The sequence below is a fragment of the Sceloporus undulatus genome, chromosome 3 (genome assembly GCF_019175285.1).
Source record: "Sceloporus undulatus isolate JIND9_A2432 ecotype Alabama chromosome 3, SceUnd_v1.1, whole genome shotgun sequence".
Taxonomy (NCBI): Eukaryota; Metazoa; Chordata; class Lepidosauria; order Squamata; family Phrynosomatidae; genus Sceloporus; species Sceloporus undulatus.
The window spans coordinates 49,293,726-49,318,764 of NC_056524.1; the positions used below are offsets into that span (position 1 = coordinate 49,293,726).

The 25,039-nt window shown below is 40.1% G+C and overlaps 1 protein-coding gene across 2 annotated transcripts in view; it reads right to left on the reverse strand.

The window, feature by feature from the left end:
* Positions 1-336: 336 nt before the first annotated feature.
* HTR1F (5-hydroxytryptamine receptor 1F) overlaps positions 337-25,039 on the reverse strand; it is a 178,846-nt gene continuing 154,143 nt past the window's right edge. Inside the window, exons 2-4 of one of the 2 annotated variants that reach the window (XM_042456161.1) lie at positions 16,418-16,569; positions 12,020-12,094; positions 337-5,171 (exon numbers count right to left, since the gene is read on the reverse strand). In XM_042456161.1, coding sequence (XP_042312095.1) covers positions 4,013-5,134 — 1,122 coding nt within the window. In that variant the 5' untranslated portion in view covers positions 5,135-5,171; positions 12,020-12,094; positions 16,418-16,569 and the 3' untranslated portion in view covers positions 337-4,012. The remainder of the gene's footprint in view (positions 5,172-12,019; positions 12,095-16,417; positions 16,570-25,039) is intronic. The other variant, XM_042456160.1, reaches the window with a different exon arrangement.

A 25,039-nucleotide genomic window follows, 5' to 3' on the forward strand; every position in this document is an offset into this window, starting at 1 on the left:
TTTCAGGGGCAGCTGATATAGTGACACCTACAATGGCACCTCTAATGGTTCAATGTGCACAAATGTTGTTTCAAGCACAAAAGTATGTAAAATGTTGTATAAAATTATTTTCAGGCTAAGTGTATAAAGTGCATACAGTATGAAACATAGCTGAATTTTGTGTTTAGACTTGGTCCCATCTCCAAGATATCTTATTATGTATATGGAAATATTCCAAAATCCAATAATAATAATAATAATAATAATAATAATAATAATAATAATAATCTGAAATCCAAAACATGTCCCAAAACATGTCAGATAAAAGATGCTCAACCTGTAGTAGTTGTTGCTGTTTTAGCGATTTATGTTTTTAATTGTTTTAATTACTTTTTAGCTTTGGCATATTGTGAATTTTTGACAGTGTGTATTTTAACTGGTGAAAGCTGCCTTCAGTCCCAAACTGGAGAAAAGATGGAACTGAAGTGTAGGGGTAACCAGTGCATCCATCACCATAGAGGTGATTAATCCACTCTTGAGTTTATTAATCTTTCTTTCAGAATAGCTTGGCACTGAACTGGAGCTTGGCTTATGCCAGACTAGAGATTCAGCACCATAGAGTTCCTATTCACCTCAGAGCCAGGACTGATGATGTGTGTGTGGTGGTGTAGTACAAAGTTCTGGGGACCAGGAGTCTGGAAGGTGGCCTGAGCCTGATTATGTTGCATAGCTTTTTGTCTCTGGGGAAGAAGAGCCTTAATGTTTGGATATTTTGTTCAGATCAGAGCAGAAAGAGCATGAAGAGTAGGTGCCAGCTTCACTCATAACAGACTAACTGCTGCTGTTTTATGTCGGGCATCTGTTCTTCTTGTTCTCAGTTCTCCAACACCAGCTAACTGGGTAACATGAAGTGGGCTTTATATAATCTCACAAGAAGAGGGCTTCTCATGATAGATCCAATCTCTTCAAAAAGATTTCTGATCTTATGAGAACCTGGAGCTCTCACAAGACCTGGGCTTTATATGGGCTTGCCTCACTTGTACCAGTCAGTCTTCAGCTGGCTGGCCATCAGAGATGTCCTGCCATATATCGATGTTTGAAAAACCTGGCTACACTAGTGTGTGTGTGGGGGGGGGGGGAGGTAAAATATTTTCACTGAGAGCCATACCTGCCCCTGTTATGGCAGGATCAGTGATTAATTTTAAATGGTTTCATTGCCACTGTAAGCAGTGCTCAGAGACCACAGTCTAGACAGCTAATGATAGAGTGATAAAGTATGTACAAACCAGAAAAGAGAAAGGATGTGTGGGAGATAGAAGAATCTGGCCAGGGATATCAATTGTAGTTTCTAAAGCTGTCACATACACAGAAGATGCAGTACATTTATGTGGGATAGCAGTAAAGTTTGGAAGGAAAAAAGACATTTTTTTTAAAAAAGCAAAAGTATAATTTTTCCAAAAATGCTCAGTTTCACCAAATTTACTTACATTAATTGTGTGGGGATAATGGAACACAATAATGCATTGTTTTACTTTTAAGCATGTCTTAGTATCAAAACTCATCTGAATCATTTGCCATGTGTAAAACCTACATGGTCTTTCTCAACACACTAGCAATTTATCTGTTCCAGGTTGGTTGATGGGAAGCATCATGCTTTTTGTATGGGAAGAGACAGAGGAATGAGGGCTGCAAAGACAAGTTTCTTTTTTGGCAATATGGGTGCAATGGAACTGAGTATCTGAAAAACTGCAGCATAAAATTATGGTTAATAATAATAACAATAACAACAACAGACAATGCATTGGCATTTTATCAATGCTACAAATAAATAAAATAAATAATTTAGCTTGAGTAGACAGCTGTAATAGGATGAAGGAAAAAAGCAGTCTCTAGAAACAGTGTAGCCAACACATCCTCTGACTCTTCTTACACTCCAGGAAGACAATCTTAATTCAGCTCTCTTGTCTTTTCCTGATGCTATCTTACCATAGTTTAGTGATTTCTTAGATGTTCTGTGGTATTTTTTCTCTTATAAAAAGTTAAAATGATTTGCCTAAGGCTTAGTTACTGGCAGTAAAAGCTTTAAGTGAAAATGTACTCAGGTATGGGGTTTTTTGGCCCCACTTTTTCATCTTTGGCTTTGCCCAGTACTTGAATGCATCTCCCTTCCACTCAGGAACCTCACTGAAATTAGGTTTGACCCTTGGGAGTGAAGGGGGTTCCACCTTTGTCCTAGAGTTTTCTCAAAGGGTGATTGTTTCCAGATTGAAAAAATATGAGTGCATGCAAGCTTGTAGTTCTTTTGAGCAGAGTTCATGCAATTCTATTGGAAAGTATTCTTGTAATGTTTTCAAATTATGCAGTTAATTCCACAAATCAGATCATACTGGGAGTAACAAGATTTCCAGGCTGTTGTGTTTTGCTTTCAATTAGAAATGAAATAGTCATAAAGAACTGTGTGTGGAATTCATTCCTTGAACAGGCAATACAAAAACCTGACCTTACATATGGCTTTTGGCACCAGCTGAAGCCCTTTATATATTTCTTGTTATCATCAGAGTCAGTATCTTAACTGGTAAGTCACCATGTCCCACAAGTTAACTGAAGGGTGGAGCAGACAGGCAGGAAGGAGCAGCCAGAGGTTGCTCCCACCTGTAGTGCCAATGGACCGCAGCGACCACATGTGGTGGTCCCAATGCCAGCCCCTACTGCAGTCCCAAATGGCAAGGAGTGAAAAAATCAGCTCCTTTTGGGGCTGGCTTTGGGCCACTTAGACGGCCTGGGACCAACACCAGCATGGCTTCTGCACGGGTTGGATGTGTGTGTGATCTCAACACCACTCCAAGCTGCACAGCAGCTGGTTTTTTAAGCCTGTCTGTTTTGGGTTAAGTAGCTAATATAAATTACCGGCCCATTATTTTAAATAAGAGCCATGACTGTTGTGTCATATGCCCACATATCAGTCAGAACATGATAAGATAAGTAAAGCAGTAGTGATTTGACTACTTCAGTAGAAACTGAAGGCATACTAAATCCCCAAGAAACAACATGTCACTGTTCATGTTTAGTAGTTATCTGGAAGAATATTCCCTTAATGACAGGTCTGGCAAGTAAAGTGCCTGGACAAAGCCTTAATTAAAATTTCTCTCCCCTCCAATTTTAATTACAAGCTCAATTAGTCAAATCCTTCTATTTTTTTTTTAAAAAATGAGGAATGAATTTGTTCTCTAGAAAGGTTCCACTTTTTATTCTCTATATCTGGGATGTTGCACTTGGTTTTCAGTGATGTCACAGGAAACAGATGCCTGCATTCTCTTGGAACTAAACTCCTAGTTGCGTGCTACAGCACCCAATCAAGAACACATTAATCTACATTCTGGATGAACCCCAAGTATGCCATGCAATTAAAATACATGCTGAAACATTAAGCTTTTCCACGCATCTGAATAGCCCTACATCCTTTCTGTGCATATAGTTTCCTGTTTCTAATAAATAAAATGACTAGTGATTACATCTTAACAAGTAGACAACATTCACTGTGAGATGCTAATGAGACAAAACAGAGATAGTCAATATGGGGATGTATCAAGGCCTTTCCTAAAAACACAGCTAACATTCTTAAACGCCAAATATATAAATATTAGAGATGTGCTCCAGATAAAAGTTTGGTGGAGCTGGATTTTTGTTATGTGTATTGTGTGTCCAGATCTGCAATCAACTTCTACCACTATAATTTACCTAGTCAATATAGGCTAGCACTGTTTAGTAACATTCTGGGAAAGTATGAGGCACAGAAGTTCCCGGTTAATGCTTATGCCTCTAGAACTGTTGTGATACTATGTTATGGCAGAAGATCAAAGCTGGAAGTACATATAATCTCCCTGAAACTTTCTGGGTTCTCGTTGGAACCTTCTCAATTCTTGTGAATTCTCTAGTATAATGGACACATTACTCTCTTTGGGCAGAGCTATGAATCCCTTACTGAATTCTCTTTCTTAAAAACCATGTTTTTAAATTGACTTTCTCCTCCCACTCAAAGATAGCTCTTGCATTGGATAAGTTTCTGGAATGCTTTCTTGAAATCTTCATTAAAGATTGTATAAATCAATGGGTTAACCAGAGAGTTGATATATCCCAACCATGTCAGAAAATTAGACATTTCTTCTGAAATCTGACACCTTTCACAGGTATTAACAACCACCTCCTTCACAAAGAAAGGCAGCCAGCAGATCACAAAGGCCCCCAAAATCAAACCAAGGGTAGTGGCTGCCTTGCGCTCTCTTGTGGTAGAAATCCGTTGTCTCCGCCACCCTTTTTCATTTTTGGATTCAGAATCAGGACTTCGCAACGAGAGGTGGATCCTGTCCAAATCTCCTGAAGGGTTAGATTTTTTGTCTTTAGTGCATGATGCTGAAGATGTTAGTCGGTAACTTTTTTCACCTCCCTCCAAGAGACCCTGTCCATTTACCTCCTCTTTCAGAACCCGGCTCACGCTCCTTCTGTGAAATGTCTTTGCTGCCTTATATATTTTGTAGTAAAGGATCAAAATTAATGCCAGTGGGATGTAGAAGGCTCCAAATGTGGAGTAAATGGTGAAAGCAATGTGGTCGTGCTTAATTATGCATTCGTCATCCCTGCTGGCTGCCTGGTGCCGCCAAAACAATGGTGGCATTGAGATGAAAATGGAAATGATCCACACAATGGCAATCATAATCCCTGCATGTTTGGGTGTTCGCTTCCTGGCATACTCCACAGCATCTGTGATTGCTCGGTAGCGATCCAAGGCAATTGCTGAAAGATGTAAGATGGAACAGGTACAGCAGGTGATGTCAACACTAAGCCAAATATCACACATCACCTGACCCATGATCCAGGTCTCTTTGACAATATAGACAATGCTGAAGGGCATAACAAGGATGGCAACCAGGAAATCAGTGACTGCTAAGGAACAAATTAAATAGTTGGCAGGGTGGTGAAGCTTCCGTGTCACAATGATGGCTGTCATGACCAGAGAGTTGATGACAGTTGTCATTACTGCCAGCACAGAAAGGGTGAGAGAAACCAGAATCTTGGAAGTTACTTTTTTAAGTAGTTCTTCTGATGTATCATTTTGCTCCAGCGTATAATTTTGTTCTGTAAAATTTAGGAAATCCATTATTCCCTTTGAGGTGGTTTTTATCTAATGAAGACACCTGCAGGAGAGTAAACACAGTTTAGAAAACACAAACAGAACAAAGCCACCATGTATTTTCCTAGGAAATTCAAATCTTATCTTTCTTCTCAATATTTCCCTGTTATATTTCCATACCACACACTTTTAATTTTTTATTGATTTTCAAAAAGAACAAGAGAAACACAAACATACACAAGAAATGAATCAAACATACACAAATAGTAAACAGTATTAAAACAAACAAACATATCAATTCAAAACATCCCCATAATCCCAAACATACAACTAACAATCACATTCTTCTCATTTCCAATTGTTCCAAAAATCCTTCTTATTTTCTTCATTCTACTCTCTTCACTTTACACCAGTCTCATCTTTTCTCCTCTTCTCCTCTCTCTCTTCTCTCTCTTCTCTTCTCTGATCTCTCACATCCTTTTCATACTACCCCTTCTTCTTCACTTTTTTCTTTCTCTTGTTCGACAAGACCTCTTCTCACTTCCACTCCTTTCTATTCACTTATGCCAACCCTCTTCTAACTTACATTTAACCTTCTTTCTTTTCTTTCTCAATCACCCTACTATCTTTCATTTCATTTACTTTAACATTTGTTCCAACTTTCTTATTACCAAATTAGCCTATTCCTTTATTCTCTAATCGACTTTCTTAATATTTACTATATCAACCCTTCTTCATAGAATCATAGAATCTTCACTCATCTACTATTACTTCTACATATATCTCTTCAAACATTAAACACAACTAATTTTTGTTTCTTATACCCAAATCTAAAGGTTAAAAACATAATGTTCATATTTTTGTATATCTTTTATATCTCACTTTATTTTCCCTTTTTCCGGAAAAGCTTATTACAGCAGTGTCCGTACTCATCATTTTTGTTCCTCTTCCAGCATATATGTATAGGCATAGAATTGCCTTCTGACAACATCAACCTCCTTTCTTCTGGATTTAAACCAATTTATGTATGCAACAGGGCTGAGTAGAAAAGGTTTACTTTTTGGACTACACCTCCCAGAATCTCCATTCAGTGATCATTCTGGCTGAGGAATTCTATGAGCTGTAACACAAAAGTCTATTATCTAAGCTCTGATTCTGAAAACACATTTAGAAGTATATCAGTCCTTAAGATGAAACATTGCTAAATGTGTGATTGCATTTTATGTTTCTATTTTGTCTTTTTTTGTTAAATAAATATGTGGTGATAGACATTAGATTATGGTCTGTGTCACATGGGAATGACCTCCTTCCCATCTACTGTCATCCTGGAGAATTCCACCCCAAACTGCTGTTAGACACAGTTGGTAAAATCAAATAGCAGCCTTGATTGAGATTAGATTTTCATCTGGATAGCAGCACTGAAGGCATGTTAATCTCTCCCACTGTAACACACAAATATAAGATCAGAAGCATGCATAGCTCCCTTCCTTGCTCCCAATATCTTTGGGTAGCCCTGTTGTTCTGTTTTTAAATAGACATATTAAATTCAATCTCATTTTTAATATCACATCCAGCTGTGACCCATAGTGAGTGCTATTGGATCCCCCACATATGACTTGGCCAAGTTTCTGGCCATACAATTACAAACCCATATAGGGCAGACCCCCCCCTCCCCCACTACATCAAGGACTCAGCTCACTTCATAGGAAAAATCAATAACCTTGAACTAAAACTTGGGGACATATTAATCAGCTTTGATGTGGTTTCCCTGTTCACCAAAGTTCCCATAATGGACACCATGATTCTCATCCAACATATTTTTCCAGAAGACATCACAGCCCTGTTCGAACATTGCCTCACCACAAGCTATTTCCAGTGGGACAATGGATTCTATGAACAGAGAGATGGGATAGCAATGGGAAGCCCTCTAAGCCCTGTGATAGCAAACTTTTACATGGAACACATTGAAAAGCAAGCCCTGGAAACAGCACCGAAAAAGCCCAAACTTGGTTCTGATATGTGGATGACACTTTCACCATTTGAAGCCAAGAAGAAGAAGTTCTGGCTGTGTTCCTGAACCATCTGAACAACATCCACCCCAACATCCAATTCACTATAGAAAAAGAAAAGGAAGGAACTCTGCCATTCTTGGATGTCCTAGACATCCACAAACTGTACCAACATTTGGATCACACCATATACAGAAAACCTACACATACAGACAGATACATGCACAAGAACTCAAACTATCACCCAGGACAAAAAAGAAGCACAATCAAAATACTGGTAGACCGAGCAAAATGCATCTGCAAACCCCACTTCTTTGAAGATGAACTGAAGCAGCTGGATCAGGCTCTACAGGCTAATGGTTATTTCAGCTCAGACATCAGAAGGGCTGCCAAGCCCAGGAAAACCCAGAGGAGTGAAGACAAGCAGCCACCCAAAGGGAAGGTATTTTTACCATATATCATAGGAGTCACAGACAGAATAGGCAAAGTGGTGAGGAAACACAACCTTCAAATTGTTTACAAACCAACGAAGAAAATCCAGCAAATGCTTTGCTCAGCCAAGGACCAGAGAAAACCTCTCACAGCTGCAGGACTTTACCGCATACCATGCAGCTGTGGACAGGTTTACATAGACACCACCAAATGCAGTGTGCAAACAAGAATCAAGGAACACGAGAGACACTGCAGACTGGGCCAGCCAGAAAAATCAGCAGTAGCAGAACATGCCACAAAACATCCTGGGCATAAAATATTGTTTGAAAACACTGAAATTCTGGACCATGCCAACCACTATTATGTCAGGATGCACAGGGAAGCCATTGAAATCCACAAACACCTGGACAATTTCAACAGGAAAGAGGAAACCCTTAAAGTAAACAAGGTTTGTCTACCAGTCCTGAAAAATAGCAAGATCAAGACTCAACAAATGCAAATGAGAAATCTTCCAGCAGACAATGAGCACTATCAAGCAGACACTAATCCTCTTTTGCAGACCTTTCCACCCTGAGGTCTGCCATTAGCAACAGAACAATACACATGCAAATCACTCCTGCCTTTCCAGATCACACAGTATATATACCCAAGTCCTTTCCAGGCAAAGCATTCTCTGAATATGCCAGCCACAGATGCTGGTGAAACGTCAGGAAGAAACTCTTCTAGAACATGGCCACATAGCCTGAAAAACCCACAAAAACTATGGATTCCATCCATGAAAGCCTTTGACTTCTCATCCAGCTGTTCCTTCACTTTAATATACTTATTTTGGGATTCTGTTTTCCCACATACTCCCCTTTTTGATGCCACTGACTATTGTTCACTGATTATATAGTAGAGTCTGCACATTACAGACAGGACCCAATAATTACAGTTGGCGCTCCACATTTGTGACTTTGACTTTTGCAGATTTGATATTTGTGGGTTTGATTAATATATTTTTTCTAGGAAATTCTAGGTCCTCCAGTGCAACTTTACCAGAAATTGACCATTGAGTTGTGCTGGAGGACCCAGAATTTCCTAGAGAAAACACTTCTCTAGGCATTTGTAGGTCCTCCAACATGATTCTATGATCAACTTCTGGCAGATGTTGACCACAGAGTTGCACTGGAGGGCCTGGAGATTCATACACACGTGCCGAACGTACGTGCCGAGCATGTACTAGGGTTAGAAAGGGGCGTCCTTTCCGGATGCCCCCTAACCCTAGTACGCGCTTGGCGTGTACAAAATGGCGGCGCCGGTTCTATACGGGCACCGCCTTCCTGACGTCGCAGACGCCTAGCGTCCGCACATCACACGACAGAAATGACGCCACCAGTGTGCCATTGGCGCTTTGAGGCGCCATTTCCGCTGCGCAAAAAGAAGCTGCATTTTGCAGCTTCTTTTTTGTTGCGTCCAGGAATCGCGCAGTTTGGCCACTGCGGTTCCTGGACGCAGCAACCAGTGGCGCCGGCAGAGGCGGACTGTAAAGCGCCATAGAGAGGTGTTTTCTGAGGTAAAAAGAAGAGTGGGTTTTTTTTATTTATAGTTTTTCCACATTCACAGGGGTCCTTCACTCCTATCCCCAGCAAATGTGGGGGGACCACTGTACCCTGATAGAGGGAAGCCCTCTACCATGTGTTGCTGGTGGACAAATTAGCATGCCTTCAGTCCTGCTATCCAGATGAAAATCTAATCCCTTATTTGATTTACCAACTGTGTCTAACAGCAGTTTGGGGTGGAATTCCCCAGGATGACAGTAGGTGGGAAGGTGGCAATCCGCATGTGACACAGACCATAATCTAATATCTATCACCACATTTTTGTCTAAAAGAAAAAGACAAAATAGACACATGTGCCAGTTGGCTGCATCCTACAGATGTGCTTGGATACTTCTCAACACTGAATGTTCAAGGGCAGCAATGCCCTTTAGCATTAACTGGCCATGCGAGGATAGACTCAGGGGAGAATAAGATTAAGCCATGCCTCCTGGACAAGGGCAGATACACCTTCTTCAATCCTATGTGCTGAAGGGCAGCTGGACAGTCCCTGGACATACTTCTGTGACCAGGGGGATAGAATTGCACCTGGGAGCTTCGGCCTTCTTTGCAGACCCAAAACAGGCATATACTAACATTAAATACCTACAAGATTTCTGGTCTGTACCTTCTGGTGGCCATGCTCCTCTGGCTCATCTGCTCTGATGTCTAGAAAAGAGGTAGCCAACTGCATGGGGGGCAGGGCCAGTTCAACCACAGTGCTTCCCATGGGTCATACCTCCTTAGCAAACCTGTTTTCCTCTGTAGACATCTCAAAATGGTGACCAGAAGTGATGTTGCATTACTTCCTCTCACCATTTTGAGAGGGACTGTGAAGAAAACAAAGATATTTGTGAGTAGTGGGTGGTTGTGTGGGAGGAGGAGGTGTATCTTTTGTTTTCATGTGTTTGGGGGATTTTATCTGCAAGCAATTACCCCAAATATTTCTCCAAAAGTATTGGAGGGTGGGGATTTTGTGGGACTGCTGAGACTCTTCAGGAGCCACACATGGGTTCTAGGGCTGCATGGAGCTGAATTATGAGGGCCAGGAACCCTCAGGTGAGATGATGGGCTATTCCAAATGTGGCTTTTAATCTACAACAAGGCTTTTATCCTTCAATATAGCTTTTATTCCACAATTGCATCAAACATGGGAGTTAAGGGGTTGAAATGCCACCTTCTTATATTGAAACCCATATTTTCCCACCACTCTCTTGTCCCTTTTTTAACCCATAAAACATGTTTAGGAGGAAAGACAGAACAGCTGCTGAATGTCACTTTGTTGGTAATGTTCTCTCTATTGAAGCACCATACGTTTCCTGTCCTATGTTAACATGCAATGAGGCACATGTTGCAGAACTGTGGTCTGTAGGCTACAAAGACTGTTACAGAAGGTAACTGAAGCAACCATATTATTAGAAGAAGTAAGTAGAGAACGAGTGTTCTTGTATCATATATTAACAGTTGGTTTTTTACAGCTATCATTATACTATATGGCCATAATAGAAAAAAATGCTAGACACCGCTTTCTCACAGTTTTATGAACTGTTTTGTGTTTGCATTGTATTGCCTCCACATGATCATTTATCTGAACCTTTAAATAGTTCTTAGCTGAAATGCCTGACTTCTTACTGAGGCAAGGAATTGCTGGCAAGTTGAATGGTGCAGATGCTTGATGCCCACACACCTGTTCTGGGGATCACTGGGCTGTAGTGTCCTCTTAAAATTTTGCATGACAGTCATTCTGGGGGAGGATTCAGGACAGGATTCAGGGGAATAAATGGAGAACACTTTATAGCAGGCTTAGGAATCCTGAAAGAAAGTAGAAGTTGTCTGGGATAACCAAAGCCAGATGTTTTCCTAAATCCTTACGGGAGCTTCGATTTGAAGCAGGCAAGGTCACATTACTTTCAAGCAGTCTTATAACTGTACAATTCTTACCAAAAATTACCAGAAATCCTAGTCTCACATCTCTAAGTACCTCAAAACAGTCCGGGGTGTTTCAACAGAGGATTTTTGTTGCATTGCAGTAACTGATCATGAATTAATCTATGTCTTGCTGAACCATACCAAAGATCTATCTGCTTGATCATCCTGCATGCATGTCTAAGTTCAATATGTTGGTTTCCAACAGTACATAGTTGTATGAACCTAGTAGGGCAGCATTAGTGCTGCCATGGAAAATGCTAACACATTGGACCACTACAACTATGTGATACTGGAAAGTGACACATTGAACATTAAAAATTAGCCCACTGAGGAAGACCAACAAAATGACTCCATAAATGTCCAGGAGCAGTTGTCTTGCCATCATCATGATAATGGAAGCTTTTGTCCTTCTGTGTTAGCTTAGGTGGAAGCTGTTCACTATCCAGCACTGGCCAAAGTCATTTTGCTGACTGAGACAAAGAGCAAAATGGCACCCCCATCCCCATTCCATCTGTAAAAGCTGAGAAAACTACCAGTTAAATCTTTCCGATTTGGGACAAAACGCTCCCTCACGCTTGCAGGCAGTAGGATATCTAAGGGAGCCCAGAGCTAGATGCCTGGAACACATAGATCTGTCTCTAACATACAAGAAAGACCATAGCATTTGTGTCTACATCAGCTAGTATCTCTTTCTTGAGGCCTCACTCCACCAAATTACAGGACCAGCTAGGTTGAAACCACAGTCTCTTGAAGCACAACAGGGTAGATTTTTTTTGTGCTGGCTGGCTGGAGAGCTTTTCTAGCCATTTCTGGCTTATTATTTTTCACTGATAGACAATGCGGAGAGCAGAGGGCCAAGTACAGTTCAAAGGCTGTTGTTGCTTCTTTCTTTTTCAAGTAGTAATTGCTTACTGAGCCAATAAAAATAAAACCCCGGGTCACCCTATAAATAATTACTTTCTTACATTCTGTTCTTCCAGCTTTCCAGAGGCAGGTGGGGTTATTTTGGGTTTGTTTGTTTGTTTCTTTTGCACAAAGCCCTTTGAAAAAACAAGTTGAAAGGACATGTATTAAAATAGGTGCATTTAAAAAGTACACAGGAGCAGATAAAACAAATAAATATGCAGAATCTGTGTGGTGGGGATGGGGAGGAGGATAACCAGAAAACAATTAAGGGAATAATGGCATTTGTTGTTGCATTCCTGTTTTCACTCACTCATTATTGGCTCTTAGAAACACATTTAGGTAGGTGTGTATTCCACCTGTCACACTGAAGTTAATGCACAGGAGATCATTCACAAAGAACAGCTATTTGACATGTGAAATGTGCTCATTAATTTGTTTGGCTAAACATTAGGCTGCTTCAAGTTAATCAATGCCTCAATTGGCTTGTTTTACAAAAATGTCACACTTTTTTCTCATTTAAAAAAAGAAAGAAAAGAAAGGGATCATCTCCACTCGAATCTGTTGTTATGAATAAAATTAGATGAATTTGTCAAGGATAGGTCTATCAATAACAATTAGCAATGGTAGCTCTGTGTTCAGAGGCATGAAAATGCTGATGCAGAAAATAAACAACAGGTTGAGAAATATGGGAAGTTGCCTGAATCACTGTATTGATCAATTCAATCTATTTTTGTTGACTGACTAGTAGAGGCTCATCAATGTGTCAGTTAGATGACCTGGAATTGAAGATGAGACCTTCTGACTAATAATAATAATAATAATAATAATAATAATAATAATAATAAAGTTTTATTTATAAACTGCTTTTCCGCGATGATCAAAGCGGAAACATGTGCCTTTCCCCTGAGCTACAGGCTTCCATTTGGACTTCAGGTCCTATTTGTATACTTCCTAGCAATCTGTTTCACACGTGACGGAAACAAAATGGAAGACCTTTTTTTTAAATTCTCCTGACCAAATAAAAGACCTCCATGAAAGCATAGATTCTAAATTCTCCGACTTCATTCAGAGAAGGTTGCTTTCAGATTGCTGAGAATTTTGGATTCACTTGGATGATTTTTTGGTATCTTAGCTCCAGCACTAATTCTCCCATCAGGCCAAAGGGGATGACCCTCTCAAACACCAGATTTTAGATGTTGTGGCATGTCAGGAAATATTATTTTGTTTATTATTGCACATTTTACTGTTAGAGATGCATGAAGTGTCTGTGGGATTTTTTTTTTGTCTGCTGTACTAACCTCCCTCCCAATGTACATATTGTACAACTAGGCATCTTGGTTTGGGTGGGTATTATGTGCTGCTAAGGCTGAATCTCCTTCGTCCTATGGGATTTGACCAAAATAGAATTAACTTTTATAGGGGTAAGAATCTATTCTCTACATATAGCCCAATAAAGATACATGATGTAGAAATTTTGCACACCTGATGCTTGGGATGGTATAAATATGTGTGTATTTAACTCCCAATAACTTCTATGAAACTGAATTTGGCCTTAGGCTGAAAGAGGCTGAAAGAAATTGTTCGAGACAGTGATAATTTCCAGGTAAGGCAATCGTTCTGTGTCATTTATGGAATTCTATTGGGAGGAGGAGAGTCCAGATTGCGTGTGTGTGTGTGTGTGTGTGTGTGTGAGAGAGAGAGAGAGAGAGAGAGAGAGAGAGAGAGTGAGACTGAGAGAGAGAAAGAGAGAGAGAGATCTGAGATTTATCTAAGTGGCAGTAGCTTTAGCAATACCTTGATTATTTATAAATATCAAAGGGAAATTGACAGACTGACCAAAAAATCATGCTTTATTTTACACGTTTACATCTAAATTTTATCTTGTAAAGAACCAGTTTTACCTTTTCACATATGACCACCAAAAACTCTACCAATAATTCATTTAAGGAATAACTTGAAAACAGAAAGATTTTATATAAACTAAATGGAATGATTCATTATTTTTTCTCTAAGCTAAATCCCTGCTAGACTGGAACTGCACTGATTTCCCCCCATTTTTTGTCTGACAAAGGGCAAACTCATCTGTAGACAAGAACAAATTTAAATTACATAGCTAAACTGCAGCTCCACAGAATATGTGTCCTTCCAGCCTTCTAGAGCTATGCCAGTGATAGCCTTCTGGGTATACATTCCAAAAATAACTATACATGTCCATGCTTTGATCAGCCAAACATATGGTAATCTACTAAGAATAAAAAGAATGGAAAGGAAAATTCTAATCTCAGTGTCTGCCATGGCCAGCTAGGGCTAGTGCCATAATAGCAATCATTGCTTTCAATAATACTGCCGGTGTAATCCACATCTTACTTTAGTTAATCATATTAGATAACTCTCAAACTGCATGGAGATGATGTTGGAGTCTAATGGTATTTCTGTGTCAGTGTCAAGAGGCATACCTACTTTCAGCCACAAAAGGGCAGTCTATATGCTTTGGGCAATTAGAATATGTAGTGTGCACTGTGAGAGTCAGAATCATGTAATGGTTTGAGTCTTAGCCTAGGACCCTGAGAACCAGCATCGTAAAGTGGTTTGAGCATCAGATTAGGACTCTAGAGACTAGGGTTCAAATCCCCACTTGGCCATGGAAACCCACTGGGCAAGTCACACTCTCTCAGCCTCAGAGAATGGCAAAGCCAAACTTTCTCTGAAGAAATCTTGCCTAGAATACTTGGTGATAGGTTCACCTTAGGGTCCCTATAAGCCAGACATGACATGTAGACACTCAACAACAACAACAGCAACAGCAACAAAGGATGCATTGTGTCTTAGAAGTACAGTAGTTGAGGGCAATTATTTCTTTTTCATTCCAAATATTCGGTTACTCAGCAGAATCCTATAGGTGAATTCCTGCTGTTCTTGTGCAAATGATGCAAAGACTCCTGTTATGCTGGGGGAGGGGGTACACATAGTGTCTCTTAGTAAAAGTTGAACACTTTTAGCCCCGGGCCAAATTGGATGCTCCTGGGGTTTCATTCTGGTTTCTGGTCTCTCCTTTCCCCTCACAGTACCATTATTTGGTGGTTTCCCAGATTTTATATGCTTTTTCCCCTGAAAGGTTGAAATGCCTCTCCCAAGACTTGGCAGTATGAATGTTAAGCTAAAATACATGGTCATTTATGTCCCCACCATTGTTTTTTTGGCTGAGCCCAGTACTGGAATGTAACCCCCAGGGATGTCTCTGAAATTTGGCTAAAAGAGGCTAAAAGAAACTGTCACAGATAGTGAGTGCAGTTCTTCCACATTATGTATGGAATTTCTGAGGAGGCAGTAGGTTTCCCACCAGACTTCTCATCTGATAATGGGATGTCCCATATTTGAAGCCTTAAGTTTGGCTGGTCATGCTCCCAACCAGCCAATCCTTGAGCATTTGGTGTGCAGTAATCAGGCCTTACCAAATGCAATAAATCTGTCGGAGGGGCCATGGGGCTGCTCTTTATCCTTTCTGGCTGGTCAAGCAGGAACAGGGCATTTTTATCTCCCAATGGCTTGCATGCCATCATAAGATTTCCATATTTTTATTTTTATTTTTGCAAGATTTGATATGAGATGCAGCCTTATGTAGGTCTCAGTCATGTGTCCTAAGCAGTCCTGAGCTTGCCTGGCAAGTTGGGGGGGGGGGGTGTAGTAGGCAGTCCACATCACAATGTCTTCTGTTTATATCTAATCTCTCTCATATGTTCCCATAGCTTCTTTGGAATTTTTTTTAATCACAGAAAACTCACCAATGAGAGAAAACTGGAATAGCTTTCAAACTGCTATCCAAAGTGCTGAATCCTCTTGCCCAAATAAGTTCAGCACCTTGGATAGGTCATTGAAAGTCTGATGTGGATTCAGCATCCCACTAACATGGGAGCCACTAACTTCCACTGATCACTCTGCAGTGCCTTTTGACAGAATAGCTGCCCTGCACCTGCAGCAGCCTTCAGTGCCTTACGTTGTATCTGTCAGGTGCTACAATATATGCCACCAGTAACTGGGACTCCTTGCTTGCTGCCTGCAATGAAGTACTTTGGAAGCTGTGAAGCTGGATACCTGTATGCTGTCTCAAGATGGAGTAGGGGAGCCGACTGGGATAACCAATTCCTCCTCTCTGCCTGTCTCCTATCATTCAGCATTTGTCATTGCCTTCCTGCCATTTTTGTCTGCTCTCTCCTCTTCACTCCTTTTGCTTGCCAGACATGGAGCCTTTATGTTGCACTCCCTGTACATGGAGAGAATGACTGCACACTCTCAGGTAAATGTGTTGCTAGCCATGTTGGCTGAGGGGATCTGGGAATATTGGTCCACACCACCTCTGGTAACAACAACAACAAAAATACATTTCCAAGTTCTGTTGTAGTGACTATAATAAAGGCTGACAAACACAGCTTTTAAACAAAGAGGTTTTCTGATCAAACCTTTCCTTGAAGCTCCATACATCAATGTAGACATCACGATCCTGTATGATGTGATTCTGGTCCCAGTCTTAACGCATCTATAACTGTGTGTTGCATATGTTTCTAGATGGGTTCTTTTCTGGACAGGTTGTGGTTGTGTCTTGTTTACCATTCTATAACATAAAGGAGATAGGTTTTTCAGTTAAAAATAACAATTTTTAAATTTTTTTATTAATATTTTAAAGATTAGAAATGAATTTTTGAGTACCCTGGACATTCATGTATACTCATAGGAGTTTATCACATGGAGAAAATTGGAAGTTTAAATGGGTTGGAACCAGTGGTTATCCAGCATATTAAGCACAATTGCACAAATCATTTTCAGATGACGCTTTTTTTTTTCATTTTCAGGAAAATGCCATGTTTTCATTTCCATTTCATTCATGAATTCACTTTCTTTGCACACTGCTGTAGTGTGAAAGCTATTTGTGGGATTTTCCCCATTATTGTGCTTGTTAGCAGATTTCCCAAGGTTCTTTGCTGCTTTGTTGTGCCGAGAGGGATTCAGACTTTTATGCTTCAGCCAGGCTCTTAAAGGATCAGCACACACACACACACAGAGAAAGCTTGCTTCTCTCCCTCACACAGTGAATGTCTCCTGCTCCTCCTCCAGCTTTCCCCATTGACCGGGGCTCTGAAAGGAACAGCAGGTGAGGGAAGGCAGGGACACAGTGAGAGTGAGAGAAAAGTTTTCTCTTTCCTTTCCTACTTCTTTTGGATAATGTTCTGGTTTTTTTTTTTACTTAGGTTGGATACCATTTCTTGGAAAGTAAGGCCAATACAGTACTGTATATTTTTATAAAGAAAATTGTATAAAAATTGTTTATTTCTCTGGTTATCTTCTGGTGATGCAACTACTGTGATAAACTCCATATATGACTTGATGGCAAACAAAGAGAACAATAAAATATACATTCTCACAGTGTTTATCATACTGGAGAAGCTGATGTGGGTACTTTACTTTATCTCATGCTGTATGGCAGTGGTGGAAATTCTGTGTCTTTCTTTACTGTTAGCTATGTTGGCCAAGGCTCTTGTGAGTTGCAAATAAGCAACACTGGGAGGGCTGCATGAATCACATCCAGTAGTAATCCTTTCAGTTTGTAATATTAAGGCATGCCTTAATAAGTAAACAGAGTATGGTGTGATAGTTTGAGTGTTGGACTAGGAGTCCAGGAGACCAGGGTATGAATCTCTGGTTAGTTGTGGAAACTCACGGGGTAACCTTGGCCAAGTCACACTCTCTCTGCCTTAGAGGAAGGCAATAGCAGGCTTCCACTGAATAAATCTTACCAAGAATGTTTTGCCATAAATTTGAATTGAAGATGCATTACAACAACAAAAACAGCAAAACAAACAAGACCCTTTTAATTAACTTTATTTGGTAACATTTATATACTTTTCCCTTCATCAAGGAGCTCAGTGCAACATTCACCATTCAGCATCATCTCTTTCCTGCTACTCTACCTTCATAATGTCTTTGTGATATTAGATTTAGAAATGAACTTTACCAATTTAGAAAAAAATGCAAGTTATAACTGATTCACTAGCATTGCCTTCAAGTCTGCAGAGCTCAGAAAGATCACTTTTTTAGACCACACTAACCAGAATTCTTCAGCCAGTAGCCATTGTGGTTGGAGAGTTCTGAAACTTTTGGAATTGCCTTTCTGACCTCTGAAGGAGGGCAACTGCACACCAAAAGTTTCATTTAGAAGTATGCTGAATGAGCATCTGTCCTTTACAAGGAATGTGATATGATGATAAAGTACAGCTCAAATAAACTCTAATAATACAAATTAATTAGAAATAATAATAATAATAATTTATATTTTACTGTCTCTCCTGGCTGGATCGAGGCGGGATCACAACCTAATTTGGGGTACAATACAGAATAAAACACAACAATCCACCTCCTTGAACTTCAGTGTCGCTTTGTGTTCTGTTTTTAATAGCTAATTGTTATGTATTTTATTGAACAATTCAATAAAATACATAACAATTAGCTCTTAAAAACAGAACACAAAGCGACACTGAAGTTCAAGGAGGTGGATTCGTGTCTTATATAAAATTGGGTGGGTATGCTCGCTGGAAGAGCTCCATCTTAACTGCAGTCCTGAAGGTTTCCAGGGAGGTAGTAAGATGGATTTCGTCCGGGAGACTATTCCACAATCTAAAACATGATAGGTTTTCTTCTCCTCAATGAAGATTATCACACTAAGGCTGACCGTCTGTAAATCGTCCCTGGATCATTGGGGAAGCACACCTGTATGAATGCCTGGCACGCTTCCTCAGCATCTTAGAATTGTCAGCTCCCTCTAGCATCATGGAATTGTTCAGGGAGAGTGAATTGCCTCTTAACGGAAACTTTACATTAAGAGGAAATTCACTCTCCCTGAATGATACCATGATGCTAGAGGGAGCTGAGGATTCTATGATGCTGAGGAAGTGCACCAGACATTCATACATGTGCCCTTCCCCAATGATCCAGGGACAACTGTCAGATGGTAAGCCTTAGCATCTTCGACGAGAAAGGGTGTTTTAGGACATCAAGGTGTCCTGTTGAGAAATTGTTTTCAGTACATCAAGGTGCCCTGCAAGTTTTGTTTAGGACTTTTCTTGGGGGGGGGGGGGATTAGTTTGTCCAAATGTGATTTTCATGCACCAGGTTCATGTACTTTGCATGAAACATATTTTTCACCAAATATTTTTGCACAAAACCACATGCTTTTGCACAAACAACATTTTCACAAAAAAGGTTCCCAAATGTGAAAACTATAAAAATGCAAACTCTCTCACCAAAAAACCTCTCAAAAACAAAACAACAAACAAACAAACCAAAAACAAGTCCCCACAAGTCTCTTATAATTTCATCCACTGGGGAGAAAACTTGAAAATCTTGTTCCTGTATGTGAGAATGCAAGAAAAATGACATCCTTTGTTATCTATGCATAGTAGGATTGAGCCTCTGTCTACATTTGGAATGCAGGGCAATGGATCTGCTCTGGTGTTTCACGTCTAGAGACATTTCATAAGAAGCTGCAGTACATTTGCTAACTTTTTGACAAGCACAACATTCCTACACTGTTCAAAAGCTAGTAATTGGAGTCTAGGTTTTTATGTGTGTATGTATATGAAAGTGTTGAAGATCCCTTCAGCTGTTTCCTTAGTGTTACAAATGTGCTAGGGGAAAAAATGTTGCTGTCTGAACTTTATAAAGTAAGGCAGCTTAAGCTATTCAAGAAGCAGAAAATTGGACTTCTTTGCTTCTTGACAGTAATATAGGAAATGACATCTTTAAAATGCAGACTGTACAAATCCCTGTATTTTTCCAGTTCAAAATGAGCAGTCTGCATTTTCAAAGTATCAAATCAAAGTCATTTTGTTTTTGCTGTTTTCTTTCTAGGAGAGTTTTACTGAAATAAAACTGATTTCTTAAGTGTTTCATATGCGAGTGTGCAAATGTCATCATGCAGGTGTCTTCGTCTCCCAGTGATATACTGTATTATATTTAAGGATATTTTATGTTGCTTTTCATTTTTATTAAACCAAAAAGCAGTTATCAACACAACTAAAATATAATTAAAAACAACCTTTTCAATTTTAAAAAAACCCCAGTAAAATCATCCACTGAAAACATGTCATTAAAAACCAGAGTTCACTGACAACATTAACAATAAGTAAAATAAGCAAGATATTTGGGAAAACAGTTCTTTAACTGATGCTGCAAACACCCAGAGCTTGATACAGTTACTTCTTGGACTGTAGCTCCCCAAATTTGCCAATCTATAGTACCACTAGTTTGGAGATTCTGAGAATAGTAGCCAGAAATCAAACATTTAACCTCTAGACATTCAGTCCAGAATGGATATTAAGTCCAGAGACCCATTCACTCTCTGAGATGATCCCACGTGATGAGCAGCCCAGTAATGCACGATATCATTGCATAATACCATTAAAAATCACTCAAATGTAGTTGAACTAGTTTTTGTAAATAATTACAAATAAAGACACACTTTTCAATTAGTTCTGTACTTTGAATGCAAGCTGCGACTACAACTTTATTGGCATTTGCTGAAGAGACTTGTAGGATATTGCAAAGGATATTGCAAAGGGTTTAGACATTTGCAACCCCATGTATCAACCAGCAAGCCACCTCAGCTTGCTTACTAAGGAGTGACAGGAAACGAGACCCACATAGGTGTAAGACAGTGTGATTCCTTTGCCTTCTGGAATAAAACAGATCCACTACTCTTGTGCTAGGAATGTCCCAGAAGCCTTTCCCCAATGCCTTCCCCATAAGATGGGCAACCTGGATTTGTCCCTATGCTTAATAATTCCATATGAAGTCAGCATACAACCCACTTGTCTCTGACCAAAGATACTGCATTTGCAATAAGGCCAAAAGGTTGAAGATAATTTCATTTTACCTTGACTTAGGGGTGAAATAGACTGCCTCAAAGGACCATCTTGCCGCCACCCATTTGAGTGCTGGATCAGGGCTGCGGCAACTGCATGCTTCAGGCTTGATCTGGTATTTTTCTGGGCCAAAAAGAACTGGCAAAATGCCGCTTCTTTTTGGTTTGGAAAAAAGATGCCCTTGCCACCACGGTGGAACTTTTCCATGCTGTCTTTGGAATGTGGTGTGTGAATACCACACCAAAGGAGCACTGTAATGGTGTCCACCATGTGATCAGGTGGGCAGCATGATGCCAATTTGGGAGTGGCATCAGGGCATGGGTTGTCCAAACACCATACCCCATGCCACCCCGAAGCTGGCACACACTGCTGATCTATACAGCCCCTGAGTCTTTTTCTAGGAATACACTGTTCTTTTTCTTATGGCCATTTTAAAAACAATTCTATCAATACACACAAGCCATTAATTGCTGAACAGCAAGAATGCAAGCTTTCATTATTTATGTTTATAGGACATGTTAGCACGGATTTGCTAATACTGCTTCTAATGTGAAATTATCATTTCTGCCATCTTTACTTTTTTTATTGCTGTGAATATCTGGAAGGGAAATTAATTTACCTATTCTAGATAAAAGGTATTAGCATTTGGGATGCAGAATAGGATCAAAAGGGGATTTGTTTGCCTCATGCCAAGAGCATAACCTGTACATAGTACATACTTCACCATTCCCTTATATCTACTAGGTAGATAAGTAGAGAATTTATGTGGGCTGTACATAAACATGCTACATGTCTTATGGTGACAGCCTCTCATCTAGTAGACTTCTAGCAGAGAAGAAATACTTCCAGATGATATTTTTATTGCACAAGTTAATTTTTTGACTATAATTCCCAGAATTCTCCAGCCACCATGGCCAATATATTTTTAATGGGAACCCCTAGAAGCCATCTTCTTGAGGCACCCCAAGAGACACACTTTGATATTTCTATAAAGGTTATTCTGAAAGGGCCTGTAGACCAATATAATGTCCCTATTGTAGACAGGCAAAAAGGAGAGGGGAGCTGTGTACAGAGATTGTGTTTAACAAAAGTGAAATTTAGTTTCTCCTTCAATGCCTGAATTATCAATGAATGAAGATTTTTCTTCTGAGTCTAATTACTTCCTGACATAAAGTATAACAGAGTTAGGCAGAGTGAGGCAGATTCATCAGTCAACCAATTGGTAGAGATATTAATAGCTGCTTATTTGATTTTCCCATGCAGAAGCAAAAATAAATAAATAAAAATAATAAGTAAATAAAAATTAAAATAATTGGGGCAAAGAACTGATACACCAAAAACATGTTTTTGCACAAAATTGGGGGCAACTGAACATTTTTGAACAAAATCTTTTCTTAAATTCAAAAATAACAATAAAAGTATCTAATTCCAGTTTATAGTTTTTCCCGTGAGGTGTTATGATGTGTTAAGCTACCCTTCCTTAGTGTGATGTCTGCTGTTGGAATCCAATCTTATAAGAATCCACACAGAGTCCAATCTTCATGTAGGAGCAGTAAGTTTATTCATCCTTAGGCTACTGAGCACAGCCAGTCCCAGGAGAGTGAGATGAGGAAGAGAGAACAATCAATCCCTCTCCAACCCTCTTAATAGTATATATACACTACAGCTGATATGACTAAGGGCTGTGTCTTAAAAGTACCTTACATCACATCTCCCTTTCATGGAAATATAAAAACAATTATACACTTTAGAAAATAATACATTGTATACAGAATTTTAAAAACATAAGTAGAAAACCTAAATACAAAGAATACAATATTTCTAATTGACCTAACTTACACAAATCATAAAAAGCCACCTTAGGGCCAAGGTGCATTTTCAAGGAGTATATCTCTCTGGCCTAAACACTGGTCTACATATGATGTTATATATGTTGGTTGCCCATCTGTTGTTGATGTTTGCACCTCATCATTATTCTCAGAAGCCCCACCATATCCATTGGTTAATGCATCTGGTCTTACACTTCTGTCTCTGATAATTTCTGGCATCCGTTTTCTTAATTGGCGTCTATTACGCCGATATATCCTACCATTAAGAGTTTTTATTTGATATGACCGTGGTTGTTTACATCTTTCTATCACTGTGGCAGGAAGCCATCTTTCCTTGTGGTCATTAGATTGCATCCAAACTGCATCTCCCTCTTGTAATGGTTGAAGTGATCTAGCTGTTCGATCATAAAAATGTTTTTGTCTTTGTTGAACTCTTTGTAGATCCTGATGCACATTAATAGGAATCTTAGGGCATAATAAACCAGTTGTTATGGGAAGTTTACTTCTCAACATCCTGCCCATCAACATTTGTGTGGGCGAATATGACAACCCTGTGACTGGTGTATTGCGATATTCCAATAATGCTAGATGTAAATCCCCACCAGCCTTCTTTACTTTGTTCATAAGCTGTTTGATAGACTGAATTGCTCGTTCTGCCATACCATTAGATTGTGCATATCCTGGGCTACTAAAGCATTGTTCAAACCCCCATTCTTTAGCAAATGTTTTAAATTCTTGACTAGCAAATGGCATGTTATCATTCACCACTATTCTTGGTATCCCATGGCGAGCAAACACAGACTTAAGCCTACAAATTATAGTTTTTGCAGTTTTATCAGGTAGACTTATTATTTCTGGATATTTTGAAAAGTAATCAACTATCAACAGAAATGGACAACTATCCTGTTCAAAAATATCTATCCCCACCTTTTCCCATGGTACTTCAGGGATATCATGTGGTTTGAGTGGTTCCTTTTGGTTGTTTGGAGCAAAACATGCACAAACACTACAGCTCCCCACAGCCATCTCAATATCTCTTGACATACCCGGCCAATACATTAATTTCCTTGCTCTTTCTTTGGTCCTTTGAATTTCTTGATGGGACTCATGAAGTTGTGTAAGTACATTTTGTCTTTGACTTGTTGGAATAATCATTCTTTCTCCCATAAAAAGAACTCCATCCTGGCACCACACATGATCTTTAGCTGGCCAGAAAGATTTTGCTATCGGACTTACATCTCTCATATATTGTGGCCATCCTTGATCTAGGTATGTTTGAACCATCTTAAGCTGGGGATCACATTTTGTTGCCTCTTGTATTATACACACTTTGTCAGGATGCATTGCTAAAGCATTCACCTCATGTATTACTTTCTCATCTCCCATGGAATGCTCTTCACTAAAAGGAGGATCTACAGTGGGAATGGAGTAAGGGCTCAGCAATAAGACAGTCTTTGGCTACTGTGCACAAATCCCATATCCTCCAACATTTCACAGATGAAAACTGGGATGTGTGAGGCCAAGTAATGTCAGTATAGTCAAGTTGGCAAAAGTTATTAACAAAGGCCCATTACAGACGGGCTTAAAAGTACGCGCAGACTCAGAGCGCGTACTAGGGTTAAGACGGGGCAGTGCTTATGCACGGCCGCCGTCATCAATACATGATGACCACGCCGCCTCCAAATGAGGTGGCGCGGTTGTGACGTATTGGGGTCGTGGCAGGGCGCCTAGGGCACCCTTTCCGTGACTCCGGAAGGAGCTCCGTTTCGGAGCTCCTTCCTGGTTTGGTCCGCTGGGCACAGCCTTCAGACGGCTGTGCCCAGCGGACCAAAGGAGAAAGGGGCCAAACGGCCTCTTTCTCCTTCTCCCCGCCGCCGCCGGGTGTCCTTGGGGCTTCAAGCCCCAAGGACACCCCTTTCCAGGCTGCGGGGAAGGGGCCTTTTGCCGCTTCCCCGCAGTCCAGAAAGCGGCGGATCGGGGCTTCAGCGGCTGCCGCTCTGGCCACTGAGGCCCCGATCCAGCGGGGAAAGGTGTGCCTACAGGCTGCCCCAAAGGGGCGGTCTGTAACGTGCCAAAGAAAGCCCTACACAAAGCTATGCACAATCTAGCTCTTCACTATCTTTCAACCCTTATTTATTTATTTATTTATTTACCAGAGATTGGCATTCTAGAACTCGAGGCTTCTCACTCAACCAAGGCTTTCCTCTTCCTTGGCTCAGCTTTATCTTTTCTCAGCTTTATCCTTTATCCACTGCCCTATATTGTTGCAATTGTCTCCCTGAATATTTGTAAACTGCTCCTTCCTTTGTTATTTTGAAATCTCAGTTAAGTCCCCCCC